At 36.7% G+C, this 24,545-nt stretch overlaps 3 protein-coding genes across 3 annotated transcripts; 1 reads left to right on the forward strand and 2 right to left on the reverse strand.

The window, feature by feature from the left end:
• The first annotated feature begins 1,237 nt into the window (after positions 1 to 1,237).
• On the forward strand, positions 1,238 to 3,374 carry LOC113775345 (NAC domain-containing protein 2-like). Its single transcript, XM_027320177.1, has 3 exons — positions 1,238 to 1,522; positions 1,613 to 1,896; positions 2,390 to 3,374. Exons 1-3 carry the CDS (start codon positions 1,348 to 1,350, stop codon positions 3,080 to 3,082), a joined length of 1,152 nt encoding a protein of 383 aa, XP_027175978.1. The 5' UTR covers positions 1,238 to 1,347; the 3' UTR covers positions 3,083 to 3,374.
• Positions 3,375 to 4,073: 699 nt separating this feature from the next.
• LOC113775322 (syntaxin-71-like) lies at positions 4,074 to 9,393 on the reverse strand. The gene is made up of 9 exons (XM_027320149.1): positions 9,086 to 9,393; positions 8,825 to 8,950; positions 5,864 to 6,023; positions 5,663 to 5,748; positions 5,469 to 5,537; positions 5,345 to 5,389; positions 5,201 to 5,263; positions 5,021 to 5,097; positions 4,074 to 4,749 (listed from the first exon to the last, which is right to left on the reverse strand). Exons 1-9 carry the CDS (start codon positions 9,239 to 9,241, stop codon positions 4,734 to 4,736), a joined length of 798 nt encoding a protein of 265 aa, XP_027175950.1. The 5' UTR covers positions 9,242 to 9,393; the 3' UTR covers positions 4,074 to 4,733.
• A 1,926-nt stretch (positions 9,394 to 11,319) lies between these two features.
• Positions 11,320 to 23,082, reverse strand: LOC113773625 (valine--tRNA ligase, mitochondrial 1). Its single transcript, XM_027318257.1, has 22 exons — positions 22,830 to 23,082; positions 22,682 to 22,732; positions 22,492 to 22,563; positions 22,031 to 22,093; positions 21,699 to 21,868; positions 21,538 to 21,610; positions 20,763 to 20,828; positions 20,591 to 20,674; positions 19,791 to 19,868; positions 19,517 to 19,600; positions 19,323 to 19,402; positions 18,464 to 18,521; positions 18,070 to 18,372; positions 17,805 to 17,975; positions 17,299 to 17,498; positions 16,694 to 17,096; positions 16,135 to 16,386; positions 15,551 to 16,051; positions 14,768 to 14,874; positions 12,832 to 12,931; positions 12,021 to 12,166; positions 11,320 to 11,677 (listed from the first exon to the last, which is right to left on the reverse strand). Exons 1-22 carry the CDS (start codon positions 22,947 to 22,949, stop codon positions 11,515 to 11,517), a joined length of 3,345 nt encoding a protein of 1,114 aa, XP_027174058.1. The 5' UTR covers positions 22,950 to 23,082; the 3' UTR covers positions 11,320 to 11,514.
• Positions 23,083 to 24,545: the final 1,463 nt, after the last annotated feature.

Genomic DNA, 24,545 nt, shown 5'->3' on the forward strand with positions numbered 1-24,545 from the left:
TTGTTAACTTTCCCGAATGACACAGCTGAGCTGCTACAATGTTAATGGAATGTGGCTGTTGATTTTTCTTTCAACCAAATGCCATTTGGCTCCCCTGCAATGTCGCTTCTTCTTCTCCTCCTTCTTCTTTTTTGGGTTTAGTTAAACAGCCATTAAGCTTGTGGATTTGTCTGAATAAACGTCTGCTATGCTGACGAGTTATCTCAGCAACAGCCTAACTTGACTGTCCTGATGTCTGGATTACGTTTTTAGCATTCGACTGTTGAAAATTAAGTATGAAAATGATCGTTTTTCAAAAAAGAAGGAGAAAAAAAAAAGGTATGAAAAGGTTTTACACTTTCTCAGAAAAAGCTAGTCCCAAAGATTCCACTTATTTTATCCCGTGGGCACACAGAAGGATCCATCCTAAGAATTATATCTGCTCTGAAATATTTGCATTTATTTAGTTTCCTTCTTTTGGTCCATAACAATATCCAGTTTTGGTTGCCCTGATGACCTAGGATGTTACCCTTTACGGATTTGTTTTACTGCTAGTTTACAGCTTAGTGACAAAATTAATACCGATGATGAGGGAGGACTTTGACCGTGTAAGCAAGCAAGGCAAAAAAAAAAAAGAAAAAGAAAAAGAATTTTTTGTTTTTTTTTTTCAGAATCTCTGAGGAGGAATTATTTTTGGGCATCTAGTAGCCTCGTAGCTAGTGGACATCAGCCCGCCAAAGCTTTCCCTGCAATATTTTTTCTCAAAGGAATCCAGTCATGGATGAAAGTAAAGGCTACATCAAGAACGCATCTACCCTTATCTTTCGTCATAACATCCAAAGTCCAAACACTTAGCAGCCGATGTTAACTAAATAATAATTAGGAAAAAAAAAAGGGTATAAACTACTACGTACTACAAAGCTGAATATCTGGTAGAAATGCTCCCCTGTTCGCAGGAGATATGCTATTATGTGCTTGGATTTTCTAATAAGGCTCAAAAACAAATAGACAAAAACCTATATTTTTCTTAAGTTTAATTTCAAGTAATTTCTTTGACAGGGCCTGCGTGTAAATATATAATGCAATGCAATCTAATTTTTCAATCTTTGAAAAGCTACGCGTAATCTGGTCATGATCTCTTTTTCTTTCTTTTTTTTTTTTGAGATATATATATAGACAGGGTGGATGCTCCTTGGATATTAGTAGTATATATATGGATGGTGAATATTGCTTGCTCCCAAATTGTAGTGTTTGGTTATATCGCGAGGTGTCCAGTTCAGACACATCCCCTTCCCCTTCCCCCTCCCTTGGTTCTTACACCAACAAGACACATAAATTCCTCTGTCCTTGGTCGTCCGCGGCAGCTCCATGGAAAAAGATCCACTCAATCAAGAGATTCAGCTCCCTCCTGGCTTTCGATTTCATCCCTCCGATGAGGAACTCATCGTGCACTATCTCAGGAAAAAAGCCACCAAAATCCCACTCCCGGCTGCTATTATTGCTGAAGTTGAACTTTACAAATTTAACCCCTGGGATCTACCAAGTAAGTACTTGACCCCATGTATTACTCTTCCTTTACTAGTTCCTGCTGTGTAACGCTAAAAAGAAAAAAACATGTATCTTGGCTTGGCAGAGAAAGCTCTATTTGGGGAGGACGAATGGTACTTCTTTACTCCGAGGGATAGGAAGTACCCGAATGGGATGAGGCCTAATCGAATGGCATCCTCAGGTTACTGGAAGGCTACTGGAACCGATAAGCCTATCCTGTCTTCCTCCGGTGCAAAGGTCATCGGAGCCAAGAAAGCTTTAGTGTTCTACACAGGACGTCCCCCAAAGGGTAACAAGACTGACTGGATCATGCATGAGTATCGGCTGCCCGAAGCAACTTGGACCGCCAAGAAAGAAAGATCTATGAGAGTAAGTTGATACCCTCATGATCATTATTACAACCCACAATTTATACTCACTAAATAACATATTACTATGTAATTGATCTTTGGTGCGGACCATAATCATTTCGTAATGTTCTTGAAGATTGCTGCACGTGTAGCTAGTTTTGATTTTTAAGCTGGTTATAACAGATATATAGAATCGTAAATTTGCGCCCCCTTTCAAATGACCTTTGCGGATTAACATCTAGTACTGCATGACATATAATTAAGGTTTTACACTTTCCCAGTCAGACTCCATTGGTGGAATAATTCTTGGTGTGCTAGCATTTGTTTAAATCTTGGCTCCTCTTGATAACACCCCCCACCCCCTCCCCTCCTAATGAAGATGGAGTGTGTAAGTACTTTCTGATCGTTCATCACGGGAAGCTTTCTGTACTGTTCTTTTCTTTTCTTTGCTCTGGTCAAAACAAAATATAACGTTGGTCGATGGAAATGAGTATGCGCTTTTGAATTTGCAGTTGGATGACTGGGTGCTTTGCCGAGTGAGGCAGAAAACCGGCACGGCAGGAAACTTTTGGGAAGACAGAAATGGTCCTGCAAGCAAAGAAACAGTTCAATGCCATCCAAAATTGGATAAACACTGCCCTGTCCCTATGGGAACAACAAGTACGGCTCCCGCAACTGCTGAAATGGTCAGAGAATATCCATACAAAGACTGTCCAATGGTACCATTTCTCTTTGGCTCTCAAGAATTTGCTTGCATGGATACCGTCTCTAACATAAGTTTCCAAGGCAGCAAGGCTTCCTCACAAACTGGCCCTCCTTGCGTGGACTCAGTATCCAACATAAGTTTTGAAGGGAACAAGACTTCATCCGTTTGCGGGGACAACTTTAACATAGACTATTTGCAAAATGCTGTCCTTCCTTCTTCTTCTTCCGGTAATGGTTTGTTGCACATGCGGAAGAGGAAAAATATACTAACAATAGAAGGGAATGGTACTGAAGGGGATATTAGTTTCACACACCCCCACAAGAAACAAACCTACAGATCAGAAGGCCAAATGGAGGGCAATCAGCCCCAGTCTACGAGCAACGACACTACAGGTACCGTTTCTTGCAGTACAAACCAAATGGAGAAATACAACTCCAGCGTGGATCAGTTGGGCTCTATCACGATGTGTCAAGATCTATACAGTTTGGCCTTTGCTTGAGGAGAATGAGGTATCGAGCTGGCAAAGAGGACAAGACCAACAATACAAATAAAGTGACCATGAGCGCCATTCTTCCACATTAATTCTCGTCTCCAAAGCAGCTTCAGCCTAACACTCATGGCTATGGAGTGTAAAGTGTGAGGTGCACAGACAATATTTCTTCATGCACTATGTATTTACGTAAGAAGTTACTTAAAACCCTGGGTAGGAGTCGTCTTGTATATATTTGGGGTGTGTGGATTGGGAATGATTCACGAATTCACGAATATATAACTTTTATGAATTTTCATCAGAAGACCGTCCGATGTTGCTCGTTCATTCTAACAAGAGTTAGCTAGAGAGGCTCAATTGTACAGGACCAAATTGCAACGGATCTTAGTGTAACTCCAGCAGAAAACGAGAAAATTGCAAATTCGACAGTTATTTGTGGAGTAATACGCAATTAATGAGTAATCCAAATAATTTTAGAACAGCTTTACGTGGTTAGAAACGTTTGAAGACAAAGAGCTGTTTGCAATTGGCCATGTAAATATTTGCTCGTATTTATTGCATGCTCTTCCAGAGTTTTGGTTACTTCGTGGGATTATGTAAGCTGATGTCTTTCTTATTAATTTTGTCGTTGGGATCCATCCTTACAAATACTATTATACTTTGCCCCTAAAGATCCTTTTTTTTTTAAATTAAAAAAAAAAACTTCATTGACAACACAGGCTGAGCTATACTCAGCTAAGCGGAACTTCTTCTTCTTCTTCTTCTCCATTCTTTTTGAAAAAAAGAAAAAACTGAAATTAATTTAGCATTTATGGGATCCATAACAGCCAGTTGGAGTAGAGAATCAGTGATGATTACTTTTAGACTTTAGTCATTTCCCGAACTGTGAATACAACAACACGTAGTACAATTTTCTCGTTCCTGTCCTGTCCCGTCCCTGCCCTGCCTCTCTTCTAACTAAAAATTAAAAGAAAAATGAATACAGGAAGATACATAGACAAACTGACAAACATATCTTTACTGACAAACATGACTGGTGAGAGGCAACCTCCATATGTAATCAAATGCAACTGTCGCAACAATACAGATCTGATTTGATCAACGCAATAAGTTACTGCAGACCAACACTAATGCCAGTCCAGCAAGCCTGCAGCATACAAGTCGCTTTGCATCAATTACAGCAGCCTAATTCTCTGACATAGCGTATAACCACAAACCGCCACTCTGATGTTGCCATTTCACAACAAACAAACAAACAAATCTAAAATGACCACATTTGCGATAACAAGAGCAGCTCAGGCTAGTAGCGGTTGACAATTCATCGGGATATCAGCTTTGATTTTCAAGAAAGTCCATCAAGTCATTTCTGAACCAGCTCGACTCATGTTTGTCAGAATTCATAAATTTTAAGAACATACAAGACAGGAAATAAACTTCAAGTAGAAAGACAAGAGCCTTAGTAGGTAATATAGGCTATTACAATTAATCTCTATGCCGAAATCAATATGCAACAGCCAACAAATGCATTAAAAGCAAACATAAAAAGCTTAAAAAATATATCCAACTCTACAACCAAGCTGAAGCAAAAACACCTCCAATTGATGCAAGGGAAATCCAAAGGCCAACATTATACATTAGCGTCCAAACTTTTCAACCACTTTCACTTCTTTAGTACACTGCAAATAGACAAATTACCAATCATCAGTATGAAATTCCAAAAGAATGCAATTAATAAAAAAATCAATCATAAAGGCAGGAAAGAAGAGATTACAAATTAGATCAACAAAGTATTCCAGCAACAAAAGCTGAAACTCTCAGCCTGCCTAGGGGCAACAACTAAGAACGCATGCAACTATTGCACAAACTATGCTAAAAAATTCCGAGAAAGATGAGTAAAAGAGAGCAGTCCATTGAGTTTTAACAACAATCCCATTTGAAAGGACTTACTTGTATAAGTAGGCTGCAATTCCCAAAATAATGCACAACAAAATGATATCAAAACAGAAATTTCGACTAGATCTCAGCTGAAACAAAAACAGAAGTTTATTAGGAACAATAAATGAATGTGAAGCAAAGCACAGTAGCAATAAAATGAAAATGAGAATTCCACATTGCAGCTCATGTCACCTGATTTACAGTATCCTTAAGTCTGACATTTGTATTCTTCAGGTCAGATGTCGCTTTATCTACCTGCAAGTAATGACAAGGGCATTTATGTCAAGAAAATGGACCACTTCTGAAGATTGACTAGGAAAGATCAAGATTCTCAACCTTGGTGTCAATCTCATCCATTAAAGGAACTTGTCTATCCAACTCCTGCACAAAATGCATAACAGCACAAATAAATACCAGCGCACATGGAAAAGCAACAGTGAAATCCATAAAAGCAGCAAACCTCATTCATATCGTGGGCCATGTTTTTCAGTGTATCCAAACCTTCTGATATGACTTCCAAACCTTGATCCTACACGAATGAAGATGTACAAGTAATGAAAAGAACCAAGAATACAGGATATTCACAGGAGAAAAACAAAAAAGAGTTTCCAGAATATAAGAAACAACTCAACTAAGTTCCAGAAAAGCACATGCCTGTCTCACTTTCCGCATTTCATACTCTTGTCTGAAGTTGTTTGATTCATCAGTTTGTTGAAAATAATCACTATCAAAACGCCCATCTGTTTTAGTGAGAAAGCAGAAGTTAAAAGAGAAAGTTACAGAGGATATCCTTAGGTGTTTGATCTAAGAGAGGAAAAAGAGAAGATTAAACAGATAAACTGGTCAAAATACCACCTGAATCGAATTTTATTTCTGTACGAGAAGCAGAAGCTCCCCAGCCTCCAGATTGCTTGGGTGCTGCAGCAGCACCATCTGGTATGGCTTGAATCCTATCTGGAAGAGCAAGTACCAGATCATTACGAGCAGCAAGTTCTTCACCCGAAAGCCCCTTAACCTGCGGATAAAGAGTATCATGAAAACAGAATCCAACCCAAAATAAAAGTTACTTGTGGCATAGCCAGGCCAAAAGTACACAGACACACAGAAGAGAGAGAGGGAGAGAGAGAGGTGGGGGCAGACAAAACTTCATAATTTCATCAATTTTAGAATGACTGAAAAAAATGGGAATAAACTTTAGGATAAATCTTTCCTAAATTGACAATGTAAAATGGTTTTACATTAATGGCTCACTATTTTGGCCAACCTCGCTGAAGAAACTTGGTAACCCAATGTCCTGGCTTGTTACCTATTCTATTAAAAAAATAAAATTTTATATTAACTGAAATTTACTTTACGTATTTACCCAACAAAACAAAGAGTTTCATATAAAGGAATCACTCCTGAGGCTACGCGTATTGAAAACTTCAACTATTTTTCTTTATCTTCTTGTTCTTTAGTATGCTGAATATGAAAGCTTCTCTATAGGAACACTATTTATTTCATAAACATGTTTAAAAAAGTTCCTGGATTGAAAATTTCTAAAGGAAGATGATGCAATCAACTGGAGGACCTCCTGTATCACAAAGACCCAACGGTTTCACTGGCCTAAAATACTTCAAGAGTTTTCGGTCACTATCGAATCTGGAAATCACATACCAAAACAATTGTTACCCCAGAAAACAAGTACAAAGGGTTCTGAAGGTCAGGGCTCAAACACAGCAGCATAGAAGCTTTATTGACCATATCACCAAACCTGATTCAATTTCCAACACTTTAATCTGTTGCTACCCAAAATTCTATTCAGTGAAAAAAAAATAAAATAAATTATCCCAAACAAATTCCACCATTAGTACCTATTTGATCCCAAATTTTGCTTTCTTTCAAACTTTCCGTTGGCAGGCTTGGGAAGAGCAGATGATGGATGGAAAGAGGGTTAGCGAGAGAAAGAGGGATGGGATGGATGTTCGATATGGTGAGAGGCTAAAGAAAGAGAAAATCATTGATTTTAAAGAAAAATGAAGGAGTAAGAAATTAAACTATTAAATAAAGTAGACAATAGGTTACAACAGATTACCAACTCCCACTAATGTGGCAGCGTAAATTGTGAGCCATCAGTGTAAAATGGTTTTACACTGACGGTGTAGGAAAAAGTTATCCATGATTTTATCTGTCTTCTCTTTCTGATTATCACCTTTTGCTTCAGCTTATCACAGCTGCAGGCCATTGGAATATGGGTCCCTTCTACTTCTATTTCATTCTCCCTCTTTTCTCATTCTCAATCAAAGCCCCAGAATTCAAACAAATGCCAGAAAGCAATAGCTGTAATTGTTGCCATCAGCATTCAAAAATTACCTTGTCCTCCTAATTCCAGCAATCAATATCAAACAAATTACTATGAACCCATCAATACTATAAGCCTACTAACTCTAACCTTCCATAACCATCAAACATTCAACAGCTTTAAATATGAGACCACAATTACCCCAGGGCATTATTCAACAATTCTCCATCATCCACGCCCCCACCTCCAAACTGGAGGGGGACAAAAAAAAATTTTTTTCCTTTCTTAAGCAGAAAAGGACTACATGCATTCTTAGTTAAAATAAACATATCCTTCAACAGTATCCTGACATGAGGAATGCCTTTTGTTGCTGATTCATTCAGAAGCAAAAGCAAATATTTGTGGGAGGAAAAATTCCAAGTCATACAACCTGTGTCAAAGAAGAAGACAGCAAACAGGTGATCTGTGTAAGAGCAACTTACTGGCAGAAGGGATTTAGATGTTTACAGTACATTGGAATCAATGTTTCCTTCCAAAGGAGGAGAAGTGTGTGGGTTTTGAAGCATGATGTGAAAGATGGGTGATGAAATTCTCGGGGAAGTTTCCAACGGCAGAACCAGCAGAACTGAACTGTAAAATCCATATAAATGAAGGACAGGGATTCACTTGACAGGTGTAATTGCGACCAAAAGTCATTTTGTGGTTGGAGATGTACACATTAGCAAATGGTAGGAAGAGGAGATTTTGCAAAATGAAAGCAAGTGGTCGGTGGTCACATTCATCACAATAATCTTATTAACTATAAAGGTTGCACCAAAAGGACAGCTATAAAGGTTGTCACATGGAATTTGAATCTTCCTTTTTATTCTGTTCTTTTTTTTTTTGGGTCAGTTTGATTAATTCATCCATAACATCCCCTTTTATTCATCCCAAATAAACCAAATTTCACATACGCTGCTGTTGCAGAATTAGTATTACTCACAATTCAAGGTAAAAGCACTCATTTACAAAATTTAGATTCCGTCTTACCTGAATTTTCCTTATACAAGAAAGGAACAGCAATATCAGAAGTAAAAGCATCCTAGATACAAAATTTAGTTGTCAAATGGAGCAGCTAGACATCGGATGCTGTCCTTCAAAACGAGGAATCATTTGGATCTTAAGACAAATTCAAAAAAGCTACCATCTTAAGTTTTACTGTATGACACTATGTCTAAGTACTCTTGGAGAGCTGTTATGCTTCTTTGCAAGAGAAAAAACATAAACAAAAGATAAGAAACCAGAAAACCTGAAAATCACCATAACTGAAGAAACCGTCGCTTACCAACTCCACAATGCAGAACGATATCAGAAAATTTCCGAATAAACATACGAAATAGTGTATCAGACGAATTGACAGGCCAGTTTTGTTTCCCTACAATTTTCCCTTGTATAAACAAATTATCAAAGCCCTGGCCATAATTTATTTCCTAACAAATCACCAGAAACGAAACGAAGATGAAAACTGAAGTAATAAATGAAAGTGGAAGAGTGACCTTCTTGACAGCCAATCTCTGGAGTTTGGGAACCTCCTCCAGTAACTTCGCCTTGGTTCGACGAATCTCAGCATTGATGGCTACTGCTGATGCCCTATTCTTCTCGTTGGCAGCTGTTTCAGCTTTCTGTAAATAAAATAATATAACGGCCACATAATTCAAGCTCAATTCATACTTGCATAAAGAGTAACAGTAAATCCCTAGAAGGTACAACGAGTTAGATACCCAGAAGAGAGAGAGAGAGAGAAGTTAATGAGTGACCTGAAGAGCGGCTTCGATGTCAGATTGGATGGCAGAGTATAGGCGAGCGAAGGCATCGTCGCCGGCGATGTTGGCGTCCTTCTGCTTGTCGATGTCGTACTTGTCATACTTCTTACAGATCGCGTCGACGCGAGTGAGAATTTCAATCACACTCATCTTCTAACAATCAAAATTGTTTTTGGCTCTTTTCCCCTTTTCTTCTGATAAGATCACCGACGAAGAACTAGTGTCAGGATTGAAGTTAGAGTTAGAGAGAGAGAGAGAGAGAGAGAGGCCAAAGGGTGGGTTTTAACTGTTGTTAATTATTGTCCATGGACCAAAGGGTGCTTGCAACCCAGCCTGGAACAGTGGGATGATCGAGGTGAATTATCCCCACTTCACTAGCGTTTGTTCAGCGACTAAACTTAGTAGTTAGTACTAATTTTGCATCCCATGCTCAACTATAAATTGGTGATTAAAAGTAATTTAAATTTCAAAATAAAATAAGAATTTAAACACCTAAAATTATGTTGAGTGCTATGTAAGAATTTAAAATTCTGAATTTAACTAACAAATAATCGAATTTATTAAAGAATAAAATAATTCAATAATCATAAAAATGACACATGTCAAATAAATGGAAGCTTCTAGGCTATATGAATAGGTGGATAGCATAAAATATAAAAACTGATTGTGAGATTTATCAAATCAATAGATTCAACTTGGCGTTTTGGGACAAATTTTTTTTTTTCCAACCAATAAGAATCCTACCGAACCCACAAAATGGATAAAGGCCCAGTAAAAATTATTTATTTTTCGAGATCCCGTTACAAGTTCTATCTATATATGCTCTGATCAAACTTATACCTGCTCCTATTACATTTTATTAGAATTGAGAGAATTTTGACTTGAATAAAAAAAAATGGTCTTCTAAGTCAAGAGCTTCTGGGAAAATGATTTTAGACTTTTGGTTACAAATTCTGCGCTTCATTGAATCACGGAGAAAATACAATAGAATAAAGGCCACAAGCCTCGGCTCGCGTCCATTCTTCAGGTACATGATTTAGATCATGCGTGCTACTATCCGAAAGTTGAGCCAGTACCAATGCCAGCAGAAGCTTTGGCGATTAATTGTGCATTAACGTGATTCAATTTTCAGTATTCTTTATATCTGCAGGCTGTTCTTGGTGTTCTTGGCGTTGTGCGGATGGAGGATTATTGAAGCCAGAGGAGTTCGAAAGGAGAGGGTAAAACTATAGAAGCCCAACGGAGGGAAACAGGCATATTAATGCACAGGATTTGGATTGAATCCCTGTAATTCAAATCCATATCTAAATCCATTAACTCTTATGGGTCTGAAAAAAAAAAGTTCAAACCCAAATTCTCTTTGGATTGTATTTTTGTAAACGCATTAAAATGAAAATATATTAAAAATATAATCACTATCCAATTTTTATTTTCAAATAATAAAAATAATATTCAAGAAATTGAATGCAATATTATGAACTCAAAAAAAAAAAAATACTATTGACTGCTTCTATTTGGGTTTGAAAGTTCAACTGTAACAATATGAAGTCTTACTGTATTCAATCTAATAATCATAGAATATAATAATATTTTATAAATTTACTAATATATATGTATAATTTTATTTACTTTTACTTTTTCTCCTTATTTTGAAAAACTTTGTACTAATTACAATGACAACTAGGATGAAATTGAAAACAGAAAACAATATGAAGTCTTACCGGTACAATTTAATGATTTGAATAAGGATTGAGCAGATATTGAAAAAAATATATAAAATTCATAAGAAATCAATTTTGAACATATATAGTTAAATTGGATCTAATAACCATCGAATATTATAATTTTTATAAATTTATAAATATACATATATATATATATATCTAGATAGAGTCTAATATGAATATGAATTTGAATATAGAATATAGAAAACTAAACATTACTCACACCCATAACTCTTTTGAATCTCAATAGGATATGAACTTGAGAAATTAAATCCAAACCCGTACATTAAATCTGGATTGAATTTACATAAGACTCAATCCATTGGCATATCTTGTGGGAAAGAAGAGATGGCATGTTCCCATTTACTCACACTGCGGCCATAGTGTTTTGCTGTTACCATAGCCTATCCTATCTAGCTTCCAACTCTCCGTAGCATGACCCTATGAAACTTTGGGCCCAAAATGAAAAGTTAAAACTGTATTACAGGCTGCCGTTTAAGGTAATTGAAGAAAAGGCAGTTCAGAATGGGATCAATAAAAGCCGATTATCAGTTTACTCAAAATGGTTTAAGCTTGCTGAATCAAGATCTGAATGGAAGTAAATGAAAACTTACAAATGCAACAACTTCTTTTGGACACAGTAATTATAAGTAGTTCCTCTATAATAATAACATTCACAGCGAATCAGAGTCATACAAGTCATGTTTCCATTTTACGTTCCAAATGTTGGAATGCTTCCTCAAAAGATAAAATTTCCTTCATCAGTGAGGAAAGCTTTGCAACATTCTCTTCCTGGATATGGGCCGGTACTTTCTCCTTGTACCCTGAAGCATTCATCATTTTCTCTAAGCTATCCCGTTGCCTGCCAAAATGTTCAACTACATCAATACCACATTTCGGAACAAAAATCTTGACTGACTTGTCAGAGTAACACCCATGAGCTCAGGTAAACCAGCTATAAGATCAATGATGCATGATAGTTAGGCTCATTAAATTCCCCCTGCATTAAAATTCTAGAAATTAATTGCAGAATATGGTCCAAAACCATATAAAAACTACTGGAAAATTTACTGCAATTTGACAGAAAATACTGGGATTATTGATAAGCTACAATACTCCAATGTACTCTGAAGGGGCATTTGGGCTGAGCTCCTGGACACAAATCCGATGGTTATTGATAATCTAAGATCAGAAATGTAACTTACTTTTGAATCTCCTCCATCTTTATCTTCAGCTTTTCACGCTCAGCTTCAGCATTAATGCTCCCTCGAAGTTCCAGGTAGACAGATACCACTTCGTTTACAACAGATACTGCACATCCAGCTGGAGAGACATCATTCTCACCTAAAACCTGCACATTTTGATCTTTTTAAGGTCACAAGGATAAGGGATTGGAAAAGGATTAAAAATGCCACAAAAGTAGGGCAAAAGAAGAGGAAAGAACAAGCAGCTAGTTGTTGATTGAAAAGTAAACTATTTAGGCTTCACGACTTCCCCTCCCCCAACCACCAGACCTCCTTTCTCCTAGCAAAAGAGTGTAGCAACTCTTTGGGATGCCCCCAATTTTTAAGATATGTGTGATGACATGTAACCTGCACTATTCACACTACAAATAAGCTACAAAGCAAGTAATTAACTACCATTCCAATTGGTTGTACTATTTCTGTTTTTGCTTCAGCAGTGATTAACATCCTCACCTTCAGCAGTAAAATAACCCCTATAGTGTAGAAACACCGCATGAGGTTATTTTATTTTGTTATTCCTCTTATAAATAAGTTCCGTTAAGTTTATCATGCAGAAGCCAGAAGGAGACAAAAGAATGGTTGGACAAGTTTTAAAATAGATACTTAGACATATATACCTAACTTGTCAAGGAAAAGAAGACGTAGTTCATTCTTCTAAGCCCACAAAAACATTTTACCAAAGGAAACATTTTACTTCATAACCTCTGAATCTTAATAACAGATTAGATACATTGAAGTCAACAACTATCAAGTAAGGCATTCAAGCACATACTGTAATTGATGATAAAGATGCTAGTGTTGAAATCTCCAGCTGACGGCGTTGGATGATACCAGTGGCATCATTGGATCGACAAAGGACAAACCCTGACCGCCTGCAGAAAAGAAAACCTTTAATCTGGTGGAAATAAGGCTTCATAACTAAAAAGAAAATTCAACTCTCAAAACAAAATCCAGAGGATTTGATAGCAATAGTAACATGTAGCAAGCTCATATCTTTTCCTTTACCTTTTACTGGAGAGAAGATGCAAACAATAAACAAGTAATTAATCATTCATGAAGCATAGACATGCAAAAGCATGTTAGTATGTCCTTATGCTTTGTTGCTAAAATGTTGCAGTAGCATGTGCCCCAGTATAGGTAGCAGTGATGCCAGTGGTTGATTTTGGGTTATAAACAAAATTACAGGGTGAAGAGTTAATCAGAAGGGTGAATTGGAATTATAAAAAGTGAACTTGAAAGCTCAGACCAAAACACGAATCAAGCTTTGCATATTTTAGAGATTTTGGTCCTTTGTTATTCTAGGGAAAAATTGTGTTTGGAGCCCTAGAAATTGTGTGATATCAGCAGTTGTAGTTATAAACACGCTTACAGGTGAAGAGTTAATTAGAAGGGTGAATTTGGAATTATAAAAAGTGAACTTGAATGTTCACAACAAAACATGAATCCGGCTTTGCATATTTTAGAGATTTTGGCCTTTCATCCTTTCAGGGAAACAAATGTGTTTGGAACCCTACAAGTACTCATCTCAAGTACTGCAGCCAGCAGTTTTTTCACATCAGTCATTACCTAAACGTTGTATCAGCAGTCTTGGGCTCTCAAACAGCCTAAAAGCTAATCTCCTTCATAACTTCTATGCTTTCTTTTCATCAATCCTAGTACTTGAGCTCTGCTACCTAAATTTGCTTTTAAATTTCCCCACCATATAGGAACAGCCTTGGGAACTTACGAATGCTAATAATTCTTGATGAATACCCCTGCATAACCCCCTTTTATTTGTACAGGGAACAAAGGCTAATTCTGGAATACAATACTAATGCATAATGCATCTCAACCTTTGGTAATAATTTCCTTTTTCAACCACACTTCTTCATTGTCTCTCAAAACATTTCTGCCATATTTGACAGTCCAGAGATCTACAAACAGGACCAAAACTTGAGAAATCCTTAAATGTAGTTCTCCCTCCACTAACTTCTTATTTTACAACTCCTATGAATCACTTGAAATCATTTAAGCCTACAGTACCCAATAAAGGATGCAGCAAAAATAACAAACTTTTGACAAACCTCACAATCCTTTCCAGGAAATTATACATGAGCAAGAGAATTTTACATTCTATCACATTTAACAAGAAAAAAGATGCTATTTTCTCTTTTTCTAAGTAGAGTTCATATCAAGATTCAACAAAGTCACTTCTATCTCTCATTTCCTTTAGCGTTACAACAGCAATCGGAAATCTCAAGCTGTCCCGTACCTGTTTATTAAGGTAAAGCTAGGAAAAATATAACAGTTGAGGAGTTGGATGTCGACAAATTGGGAAAAGGGAATGTAAGGTGTGCTGGAACAGGTAAGGTGGCAGCAGAGAAAACAGCATCAGAGAGGGAGGGTTAAGGGGACCTGTTTCACAGATTTAGGTGGTAGCAGGTGCTGCCGGAGAAGAATAGCTGTAGGCACATGGTGTTGATGGTAGCGTGAAGCAGACGAAATAGAGAAGTATGCAAAAGATATTCAAATAAATTACAGAATAGCCAATGCCCATTTTACAAAATATATCTGGGACTACATTCACCAAGTAAAAGGACAAATTAGAGCATATACCAGAGGGACTAAAACCAGGATGTAGATTTGAGAGCCCAAAAGAGCTTCTACGCTAATTACATTTTACTAAGTAATTCTCCAAAGACACAGGCAAAGATGTGAAGGAAAAATACCTTTCATGTCTTTCATTTGCAGGCAACAATGACCTTATTGACCTCAGGGATTTAACAACAGCTTCAACCAGATCCATCTCAGATTCAACTGTGTCATTATTCCACACCTGGACAAGGAAGAGTGTTGAGTCAGTGGCATCATTGCACTATTTTAAGGTTCAAATGTATGTATATAGCCTACTGAAAGTTTAGCACAAAGAATATCATCAAATGGAGGTAATTGCTCCTCAAATAAAATGTACAAGGTAGCTTCTAATGCCTCTATTTTAACTCTATTATAACTTATCAGAACACTGCAATCCTATTTTATCAAAGAATCTATGACACTAAAAGCCTTCATCTAAGTACATCTAAAATAGCCATCTACAGTAGATAAAGAAAATAAAGGATGAAGAGATGAGAGAAAATGAAACCCACATGTTCTAAAATTAGTTTCCATTTTTTCTTAAGAATCTAATGCATAACAATGACAGGAAATACACATGCATGCATCTGCTTATGATACATGTTATCTCTTTCTGCAAGTCCTACACTTTAGGATGCAAGGTGATGGAAGTACTCTAGTCAGCCAGCACAACCCTGTATAAAAGACTACATTTTGTAGTTCCCTTCTCTTTGAATTAAAAGTGTTCAACCCATCTTCACATACATAAAACCCTTTTACTAACCAATATATCACAGAAGTCAAAATTTTCAATATTTAATAAGAAGCTCTAACACAGCCAAATAACAAGTACTTCAGGAGATCCTTAGATTTCGGAACTCTGTAAACTGATATCTCACCTCAACAGTGGATGGATAATCACATATCATAATAGATTCTTTCCTTGCACAATCACTTCTAGAAGGCAGGCGCTGCCACAGCTCTTCTGTGATGTATGGCATGAATGGATGAAGTAATCGTAATCCAGTATCCAAACATACCCATAAAGTGTCTTGCGCAAATTTTTTCTCTGATACAAATTCTGAATCCTTGCTAGAAAAATAAGGCTTGATCACTTCAATAAACACATCGCATAATTGAAACTGCCACCATGAGTATATTGCTGTTGCTGCATCTGAGAATTCATATGAATCAAGGGAAAGGACAGTTTTTGATATGGCTTTGTTCAACACTGAGAGTATCCATTGGCAGCTAAATGGAATGACGTCAGGAACTACATCTACTGGAGGTGTGTAATCATCTCCAAGTTTGCCCATTGCAAACCTTATAGCATTCCACAGTTTGTTACACCACTGACGATATCCAACCACTCTTTGAATATCTAGATTAATTTTATCAGACTGGAAAAAAAAAAAAGAAGAATGTCACCAAGTTGCCCTTTAAAAGTGGGGGAAAAAAAAGAAAATTCTGAAAAGTGATGAACCTGAGATGTATAGGACACAAGGGCAAAACGAAGAGCATCTGCACCACATTCAGGAATACCATTGGGAAAATCTTTCACCTGTCCTTCTTTAGCTTTCTCTAGTTCTGTAGGATCCAAGTTACTCTCCTCTAGTTTCTTATGAAGCTCTTCCAGCGTTATTCCAGTAATTACATCAAGGGGATCAATCACATTTCCCAATGACTTGGACATCTTACGCCCATGTGCATCACGAATCATTGGGTGCAAATAAACCTGTACAGAATTTTTTTTTAAAAAATCATCCAGAAAATTTCTTCAATTGTTAAGGAAAATTCACAGATGCTGTATTGTGCTTGGAGTAAAAGTCTACTTTTGATAGTACACCAGATTGCTTTTGCTTTTAGGCGTTACCAGCTGTATAAACAGTAAACGTATCTACAGGGAGAGTAGCTTATAGTTCTCAGATGAATTATCACACTTCTTGCATTTGCTTCTCAAAAAGCATTCCTATATTTACAACTGAACAAGGCAGGGAGAATCTAATTTAGTGTATTCTGTAAGCATAATAAAGGACACTTACCTTTCTGAAAGGTACATCGCCACCCAGCTTAATTCCCATCATAACCATGCGTGCCACCCAGAAAAAAAGAATGTCATGACCAGTTTCAAGAACAGAAGTTGGATAAAATGTCCTTAGGTCTTTAGTATCATCTGGCCATCCCAAAACAGTCAATGGAAACAAACCAGAAGAAAACCAGGTATCCAGCACATCAGGATCTTGAGACAACTGGAACTGCTTTCCAGGGCAAAGTTGTTGAGCCTCCTCTTGGGCCTCTTTCTCATTTCGCGCAACCACCCAGCGGCCATTATAGGAACCAATTTCTTTCTGTTCATCATCCTTCAGAGTCACATACCAGGCAGGAATTTGATGACCCCACCAAAGCTGTCTTGAGATGCACCAATCAAGAATATTCTCAAGCCATCTGAAAAATGGAAAACTTAACTCTTAGAAGATTTGGAAATATCAATAGCCATGTATCAGAACAAGAATTTGTGCTTGAACTTTGGAGGCCTAAAAGATGAAGGGGAGGAAGAAGAGCAAGTCAATAAACAAGGATATTAAATTGTTTATCTGGTATACCATATTACTAACTTGCAGATTCTATGTCTCAGTTTTAAAGTTACCTCTTCCACTCCGCAGCATACTGCTTGGGGATGATTTCAATTTTCCTGTTATCATCATTCATGACAACATCAAGAGCTTCCTTAGCTATCCCTTTGCAGTTGACATACCACTGAGGCTTTATTAGGGGCTCCACCACATCCTGGCTTCTAGAACAAATACCAAGGCGCATCGGATTATCTTTAAAACCCCGATAGAGCCCCTAAACACGCAAAGTCATTGATATTGTTACAATATATTTATCTAAATAAAAAACAGGCCCAAATAAGCAAGTTTTGCCACCATCTTTCAAAGTTGAAAAAGTTCCCATCCGTTAACATTAAATGAGTTCTTCACTATGCCCCAAGCAGGCTTGCCATGCTAACAAGTCACATGAAGTTCTCTGACATTACAAAATCCAACAATCAAACTAAATTAAGAGTTGGATGAGGTTTTCAAGTAAGCCAAATGACCTTTTTTAGGAACCCTGAGAGCAATAAGCACACTGATCAAGATATGGGAAAATTACCTTTTTCTTTAAAGCTTCAGTCAAGGCCACACGGGCTTCAAAGCGCAGCATACCATCAAATTCTGAGCCTCCATTCCTATTAATCTTCCCATCATCAGTAAAAATATTGATAAATTCAAGATTATGTCGCTTACCGACCTCAAAATCATTTGGATCATGGGCTGGAGTTATCTGCAACAGATGGAGAAAATATCAATATTGACTCCATAAAGGAGGGAGAGGAGAATTCTGCATAGAGTATCTGCAAGTGCAAGAGCATATGCACCTTAACAGCACCAGTACCAAAGTGCATGTCAACAAGAATTGCATCACAAATAATAGGAAGCTTCCTTCCGTAAAATGGGTGAATAGCGAATTTTCCATGAAGGTGCTTGTATCTTTTGTCATCGGGATGTACAGCAATAGCGGTATCCCCTAGCATTGTCTCAACTCTTGTAGTGGCTACAACAATCTCACCAAGATCCCCTTCAAGAGGATATGCAAAAGACGTGAGAACACCAAATTCCACAGGGTCTTTGTAACCGGGGATCTGTCGTAGTTCTCTCCCAAATACATCGTCGTGCAGTACCTACACCCAGAGAGAGAGCAAGGACAAATGTCAGACACTATAATATGCACCTTTTCATAAAACAAAAGCAACTGCCACGGCCATGGCTCACCTCAATATCAGATATTGCCGTTTTCAAAATGGTATCCCAGTTCACAAGTCGGATTTCCCTTTGCCATTTGAAAAAACAAAAAAAAAAAGGAAAAAATCCAGATTAGATAGATACCAACTTGAAACCTACAAGACAATACTAGAGTCTGTTATCAAAACTTTTCGATGCCATCGACCAAAGAAGTCGAGGTTGATTTCCGTTCAAGAAAAGCAACAATACTAGTCAGCTGGTAGTAGAACTAAGTTACGAACAAAAGCAAATCATTCTTTGTCAAAACTTCAAGAAAACCTAATGCATCATAAGTGATCCTCTAAATAATGGGTACAATAAATAGCGAGAAAGAAAAACCACAACATCAAAGATGAGAATGCAAGGAGTCAAATTAACAAGATATATGCATGACTCTAGACAAAAAGCAAACCAATAAAACATATTCCCCTTTACTCGTTTTTTGGTTCACATTATCTATGAACGCGATAGAGATGGATGACAAGTAATACTCTAATGCCGTCTATTTTCATAACTGAAAAATCATTAAAAAGCATAGACTCTCTAATTGTTCTGCAAGCAAAAGGAAATTATGAAAGCCTTCAAACTGTGATTGCAAATTATATTTTTAATAACTTGCCCAAATTCAGCCAATCCAAGGAAAGAAGGATTGCAATTCAAAAGACATGCTACGATTCTTGGACAATGGGACACACTAAAGATGACATGACCGATTAACTTGAAGACCACATCTGTGAGTAGAAAAGACCCAGGATTCAAAACAACAACATCAACGCAAAGAAAGGCATTACAAGTCCTATAACATTAATCCAAGTATGGAAAGCAAAAATAAGAAGTGCATTCTGCTAACCTATATATGAGACCTTCTTCATAGAGCCTTACAAAAGCTTCAGTCACTGCTTTTGACCTTTGCTCATCCATGGTAAAGCACTGTATCAAGAAAGGGAATTAGAGGCAAGAAGAGATGGCTAATTCACGACATGATTCACCTCTACAACAGGACTGACAATATGTTGACTAATCAAAGTATCATTTATAGCTTACCTCACGAGACCAATCAAGAGATGCACCTAAACGCCTAAGTTGTTTCAATATGGTGCCACCATACTTATTTTTCCACTTCCAGACCTAATCGATGAGAAAATGTCAATGGTTAATGTAGTTGGAGAACCAAAGCATCACTGTTTTTATTTCAGAAAAAGCACTGGGATACCGGGGCCTGCTATTTAGCCACCGAGGCATCAGCTCAAATGAGGTACCATCAGAAAACTCAAATCAACTAGACATGCTGACATGGAGTAACGAAACAGAAACTTACTTCGTCTACAAACTCCTGACGACTAAAGTCATGTCTTGTCTTATTCATTTCTTTCTTGAGATTCTTCTCCACCACCACCTAGATGCCAAGATACAGAAAAAATAGCAAAATTCACAAAGAATAATATAATATAATGAAGTAACCATATCAAGTAATACTGACAACCCATACGTCTCGCAGCATGGAGAACAGGACATATAGCACTAAATCAAAATCTGTGGACTCAAAATGATAAGACCATGCAACTATGCAAACAGATAAGTTGCACTCATTTCACTGCACAACAGAATTGCTTGATCTGCAGTTAGCGCCATGTGATTAACATTGAATACACCTCAGATATATACAGCAGGAGCAGAGAATATGAGTTTAGAGAAGCCATGCACCAGTGACATATTTTTCATATTACTGCTGGTAACCACTTAATTAAGATTCAAAGCACAAAAAATAATCCTTTTTATTGGTCTACCTCCTATGTAGGAATTAAGCCTTCACGTAATTACATAATTAGTAAACACTTAATTCACATTCAAAGCACAAATATACTACAGAACTAATCCTTTTCATTGGTCTTTCTAACCTCCTATATAGGAATTAAGCCTTCATGTAATTACACAATTTACACCTTCATCTCGATACGTTCAAGTTTTGAAATCAAAATACTAATAGAAAAAAGGTGCGGGTAAATATCTTCCATCACACATAAGGAGAAAAAATAATTAATCACAACCATTATCATACATAAGGAGAAACCCTGGAAGACATTTGATCTAAAGAAGATAATGGCAACTATAACCAACCTGTGTTGCAATCCCAGCATGATCCATCCCAGGCACCCACAAGGCATTGTATCCAGACATTCTACGCCAACGAATAATGGTATCCTGAAAAAAAAAACATTTTATTATCAACCTCCAAAATAACATGGAGCACCAGATGAAGAGTCCTAGCAAATATATCTTTATACATGACCTGAATGGCAGCAGTAAGGGCATGGCCAATATGTAGAGCTCCAGTCACATTCGGTGGTGGCAGGACCTGAAATTACATGGAAAAATGCTCACGGAAAGCAAAATGTCCACATGCAAATTGAAACTCAAAAGAAAGAATTTTAGCCATACTTGACTAATCCTCATCATTTCTGCTAGATTTTCCATTGACTGCTATTAATAATTCAACCATCCAGATTCCATTTACGCTTTCTACCCATTTGAGGCAGATCGAACAAAAAGGTATCAATCATATTCGAATAAATATCAATAAGTACAATGCAACAAATAATTAGAACCTAGAAGGTATGCTGAATTATAAGATTAATTCTGTGGAAAAAAGTTGAATATTTTTGTTCTCATTATTCACTTATTTTTATGAAAAGAAACCTCATACAAAGAGCTTGAACAAATAACTCGTGATTGAAGACTGACAGTCAAATATTCCAAATTTTTTTTGGATCAGATGTTCTAATTGTCCTTCAAAATTTCATTGTACAGCTATGCCATCCATCCACTGGGAAAATCTCATGTAATGTTCTTCAGTACAATAAAGACGGAGGTCAGGACAGACAACATAGATATTCAGGTATTTAACTTGGAAAATCTCATTAAATGTTCTTCAGTACAATCTCCGGAGGTCAGGGCAGTCAACATAGATATTCAGTTATTTAAGATTATTCATTATAAAGTCTGTAAGCTATCGACTACATCAAAAGGAGCCAATTCCGGAATCTAAAGCCCACAGAGAAACTCACAATCACAAAAGGCGGCTTTGAGCTGCTGGAATCTGCAACAGAGAAATTTGACTTTTCCCACCAAGCATACCACCTAAACCAGCCATTATGAAACAAAATGCTATAAATGAAGAAAATGAGCATATGTAGCAGTAAATAGGAAATACTACTAAAGAACCTACGAGTTCTCTACAGCACTGGGATTGTATGCTTTTGCCATTTGACGAGAGATACGTTTCTTCTCACCCAGAGGCGTTTCTGGATCAACATAATCCTCAGGATTATCTTCTAATCCCTCTCGTTTTAAGTTCTTTTTCTTCCCTGTTTTTGGAGCATTTGAAGATTGCTGTGCCTAAAATATGACCAAGGAGTATGCTCCAAATATTTATAATGCATAGAGTAAAACAAATAAAACTTGATATACAATTCCTCCCTAAATGTTTAAACAACGCAGGCAATGTACACATGGAATTAAAAATAAATTACTAATGTGGAAAACTTAAAATCAACTTACCTGAAGTTTGGCTGCTTCTGCCTTTTGTGCAGCCTTAAGCTTTTTCAGCTCCTTCTCTTTAGCCTGCCATGTGAACAAGAGAAAAGCAACAAGAGAAACAGTTGTTTAGTTTACAACAACAAGAGGGCTTGATCAAGCAAGCTATACTCATGCAATGCACAGAACTCAACTCCAATAACTACCAAAACACCATGGAGAGGCTTTCGAACTTAAAATAACTAATTTAACCAGCAAACAGAGGAGGAAACTAATTTCCACCACCAAAAACAATGAACGAAACCAGTGCAAAGCAATCCTATGATAAAATAAAGGTTTAAAGAATTACGTTCCGCTTCAATTGAAGAAGCAAATTTCAAAAAGTAGTTCTAAAGGTAAGCAGAAGAAGTGACATTGAACTCGAGGAAGCGTAGAAAATTGATCGAACTTCACACAGCAAGACATAACTGGTACAAAGGCATTACCTTCTCTTCTTTCTTCTTCTTCCTTTCAAGCTCCTCCGGAGTAAGCTGTTTCGGCTCCGACGCCAAACCCGCCTGCGATGCAATTACGCACTCGCACAATAAATATAATTCCGAAAATAAAACATAAAAAGAGAACAAGAAAATCACAGCGGTAACGAGGAAAGCAAACGATTTCAGATTACAATCCAACCTCGGTGCTATCTTTTTTCTCCATCTCTGAACTTTTGGTCTCCGATTCGACCTGTTGTAACGATATTGAACAGCTGTTTAATAGCCCCTGTTGAAAACAAACCCTAGTCGGATAAATTTAAAACTTTTCAATGCTTTATCGAAATTACCATCGTTACTGCTTTGGAGAATGAAGAGAGCTTGGAAATGGCAAACGGGGATGTGCTCCGGATAATATTATTCCCTCGTCTTACGAATAGATTTAGTGCTAGCCTGAGATTAGCATGCATGCAAGTCGAGCAAGTGTAGACTTATAAGCATGGCGAAGGAAGTGAAACGCGAAAAGTGCCGATTGCCGGAGCGTTGATGCAGATGGGCGTGGAGGACAAGCAATATGTGACAGGAATCAAAACTGAAGCTAAACCCTACCCGCTCATAACGCCGTTACAGGTCAAAGTCAAATTAAATTAAATTAAGTACTAATACTACTCATAAGCTTTATAAGCGGACCAAAAAAAAAAAAGCAGAATTTGTATTCGCCGTGTTGGCCCCTTAAGTTCTGGAAATGGGTCAAAGTAGTCCTCAATTTCATCCAATAAATAAAAAGTGAAAACAAAATCTGGTCCCCACAACTTCCAATTTCAACAAAAAATTGGCAACAAATTTGAGTAGTTACGATAAGAATTTTTTATGTAACATATCAAATAGTTGAGTTGACGAAAATCTCAACAAGCTTACGATTGAGTACTAAATGAAAAGGTATTCTAAACAAATATATATATATATAATAATGAAAATTGGTATATATATGTGTGTGGGATAATATCAGAAACCTCCCCTTAGGTTTCTCTTAATATCACCTGATACCCCTAGAGTTTCAAAAATATCACTTACCTCCTTTACTTTAGTTATTTGTGTAACAAAATTTTTAAAAACCCTAAACTACCCTTTCACTTACTAAATAAAAATGTTCCTAAGTCACTTTGTTCACTTCAAGAAAATCATCACTTCAAAAGCAATCTCTTGTAGTACTACTACATCACAATGCTATACCCCATAAAAATATAAATTTGAAAAATAAAAATGATATTTGAAAAGAAATACATTTGTATCAATTTAATTCGATATGCTCAAAATCGATTTCTTATGAATTTACATTTTTTCCACCAACTTCTTTACCCTTGCTCAAACCATTAAATTATACCAATTATTATAAAAAAATCAACTCAAAATAAGCAAATAAATAGTACCCCACTTTATCACAATCACAAAAAGTAAGATAAATAAAATTTAATTTATTATAATTTATAATATAATATTGCATATTCATCCAAAAAATATGAGGAAGAGAGAATGATGGAAAAAAGAGAAAAAGAAGAAAGATGACTTCCATTTCTTTTTTTTATTTTTGAGCTTCATTTATTTAATATGTTGTAAATTATGTGTTAAGTGAGGGTTAGTATAGTCTTTTTACAATTATCAGGGGAGGTAAGTGATGTTTCTAAAACCTCAAGGGTGCTAAGTGATATTAAGAGAAACCTCAAGGGAGGTTTCTGATATTATCCCTATATGTGTGTGTGTAAAAGTCATATCATATGTGGTAAATATCTACATGAAACAATTATTCAAAATTTTTCACGAGAGTAATGATATTGACACTTCACATTTTGTTATTGGTATTGTAAAATTTGTAAAAAAAATTGTAAAGGAAATAGATTTAGTAACAAAAGGACTGGAAACTCGTTCCAAACTCACAATTTGAGCATTTCTTTGTTTGCTTTATATTTTACAAAAGTTGGTTATGGAAAATAATCAAAATTATAAAAAATTACATTTTGGTATACTTTTACTTTTTTGGGTATTGAAAAAATCTATAGTCTAAAGAC

Source organism: Coffea eugenioides, chromosome 6, assembly GCF_003713205.1.
Source record: "Coffea eugenioides isolate CCC68of chromosome 6, Ceug_1.0, whole genome shotgun sequence".
Taxonomy (NCBI): Eukaryota; Viridiplantae; Streptophyta; class Magnoliopsida; order Gentianales; family Rubiaceae; genus Coffea; species Coffea eugenioides.

Bases quoted from the DNA above. Each gene is read 5' to 3' on its own strand.
- LOC113775345 (XM_027320177.1), top strand. From the start codon at position 1,348: ATGGAAAAAGATCCACTCAATCAAGAGATTCAGCTCCCTCCTGGCTTT. The intron at 1,523-1,612 runs GTAAGTACTTGA...TTGGCTTGGCAG, and splicing joins TAACCCCTGGGATCTACCAA to AGAAAGCTCTATTTGGGGAG. The intron at 1,897-2,389 runs GTAAGTTGATAC...TTGAATTTGCAG, and splicing joins AGAAAGAAAGATCTATGAGA to TTGGATGACTGGGTGCTTTG.
- LOC113775322 (XM_027320149.1), bottom strand. From the start codon at position 9,241: ATGAGTGTGATTGAAATTCTCACTCGCGTCGACGCGATCTGTAAGAAG. The intron at 5,749-5,863 runs GTGGTATTTTGA...TCACTAAAACAG, and splicing joins AGAAATAAAATTCGATTCAG to ATGGGCGTTTTGATAGTGAT. The intron at 5,538-5,662 runs GCATGTGCTTTT...TCATTCGTGTAG, and splicing joins AAATGCGGAAAGTGAGACAG to GATCAAGGTTTGGAAGTCAT.
- LOC113773625 (XM_027318257.1), bottom strand. From the start codon at position 22,949: ATGCATGCTAATCTCAGGCTAGCACTAAATCTATTCGTAAGACGAGGG. The intron at 20,829-21,537 runs GTGAGTTTCTCT...ATGTAATTTCAG, and splicing joins CAAAGCCGCCTTTTGTGATT to GTCCTGCCACCACCGAATGT. The intron at 14,875-15,550 runs GTGAGATATCAG...TTCCTTGTCCAG, and splicing joins ATTATCCATCCACTGTTGAG to GTGTGGAATAATGACACAGT.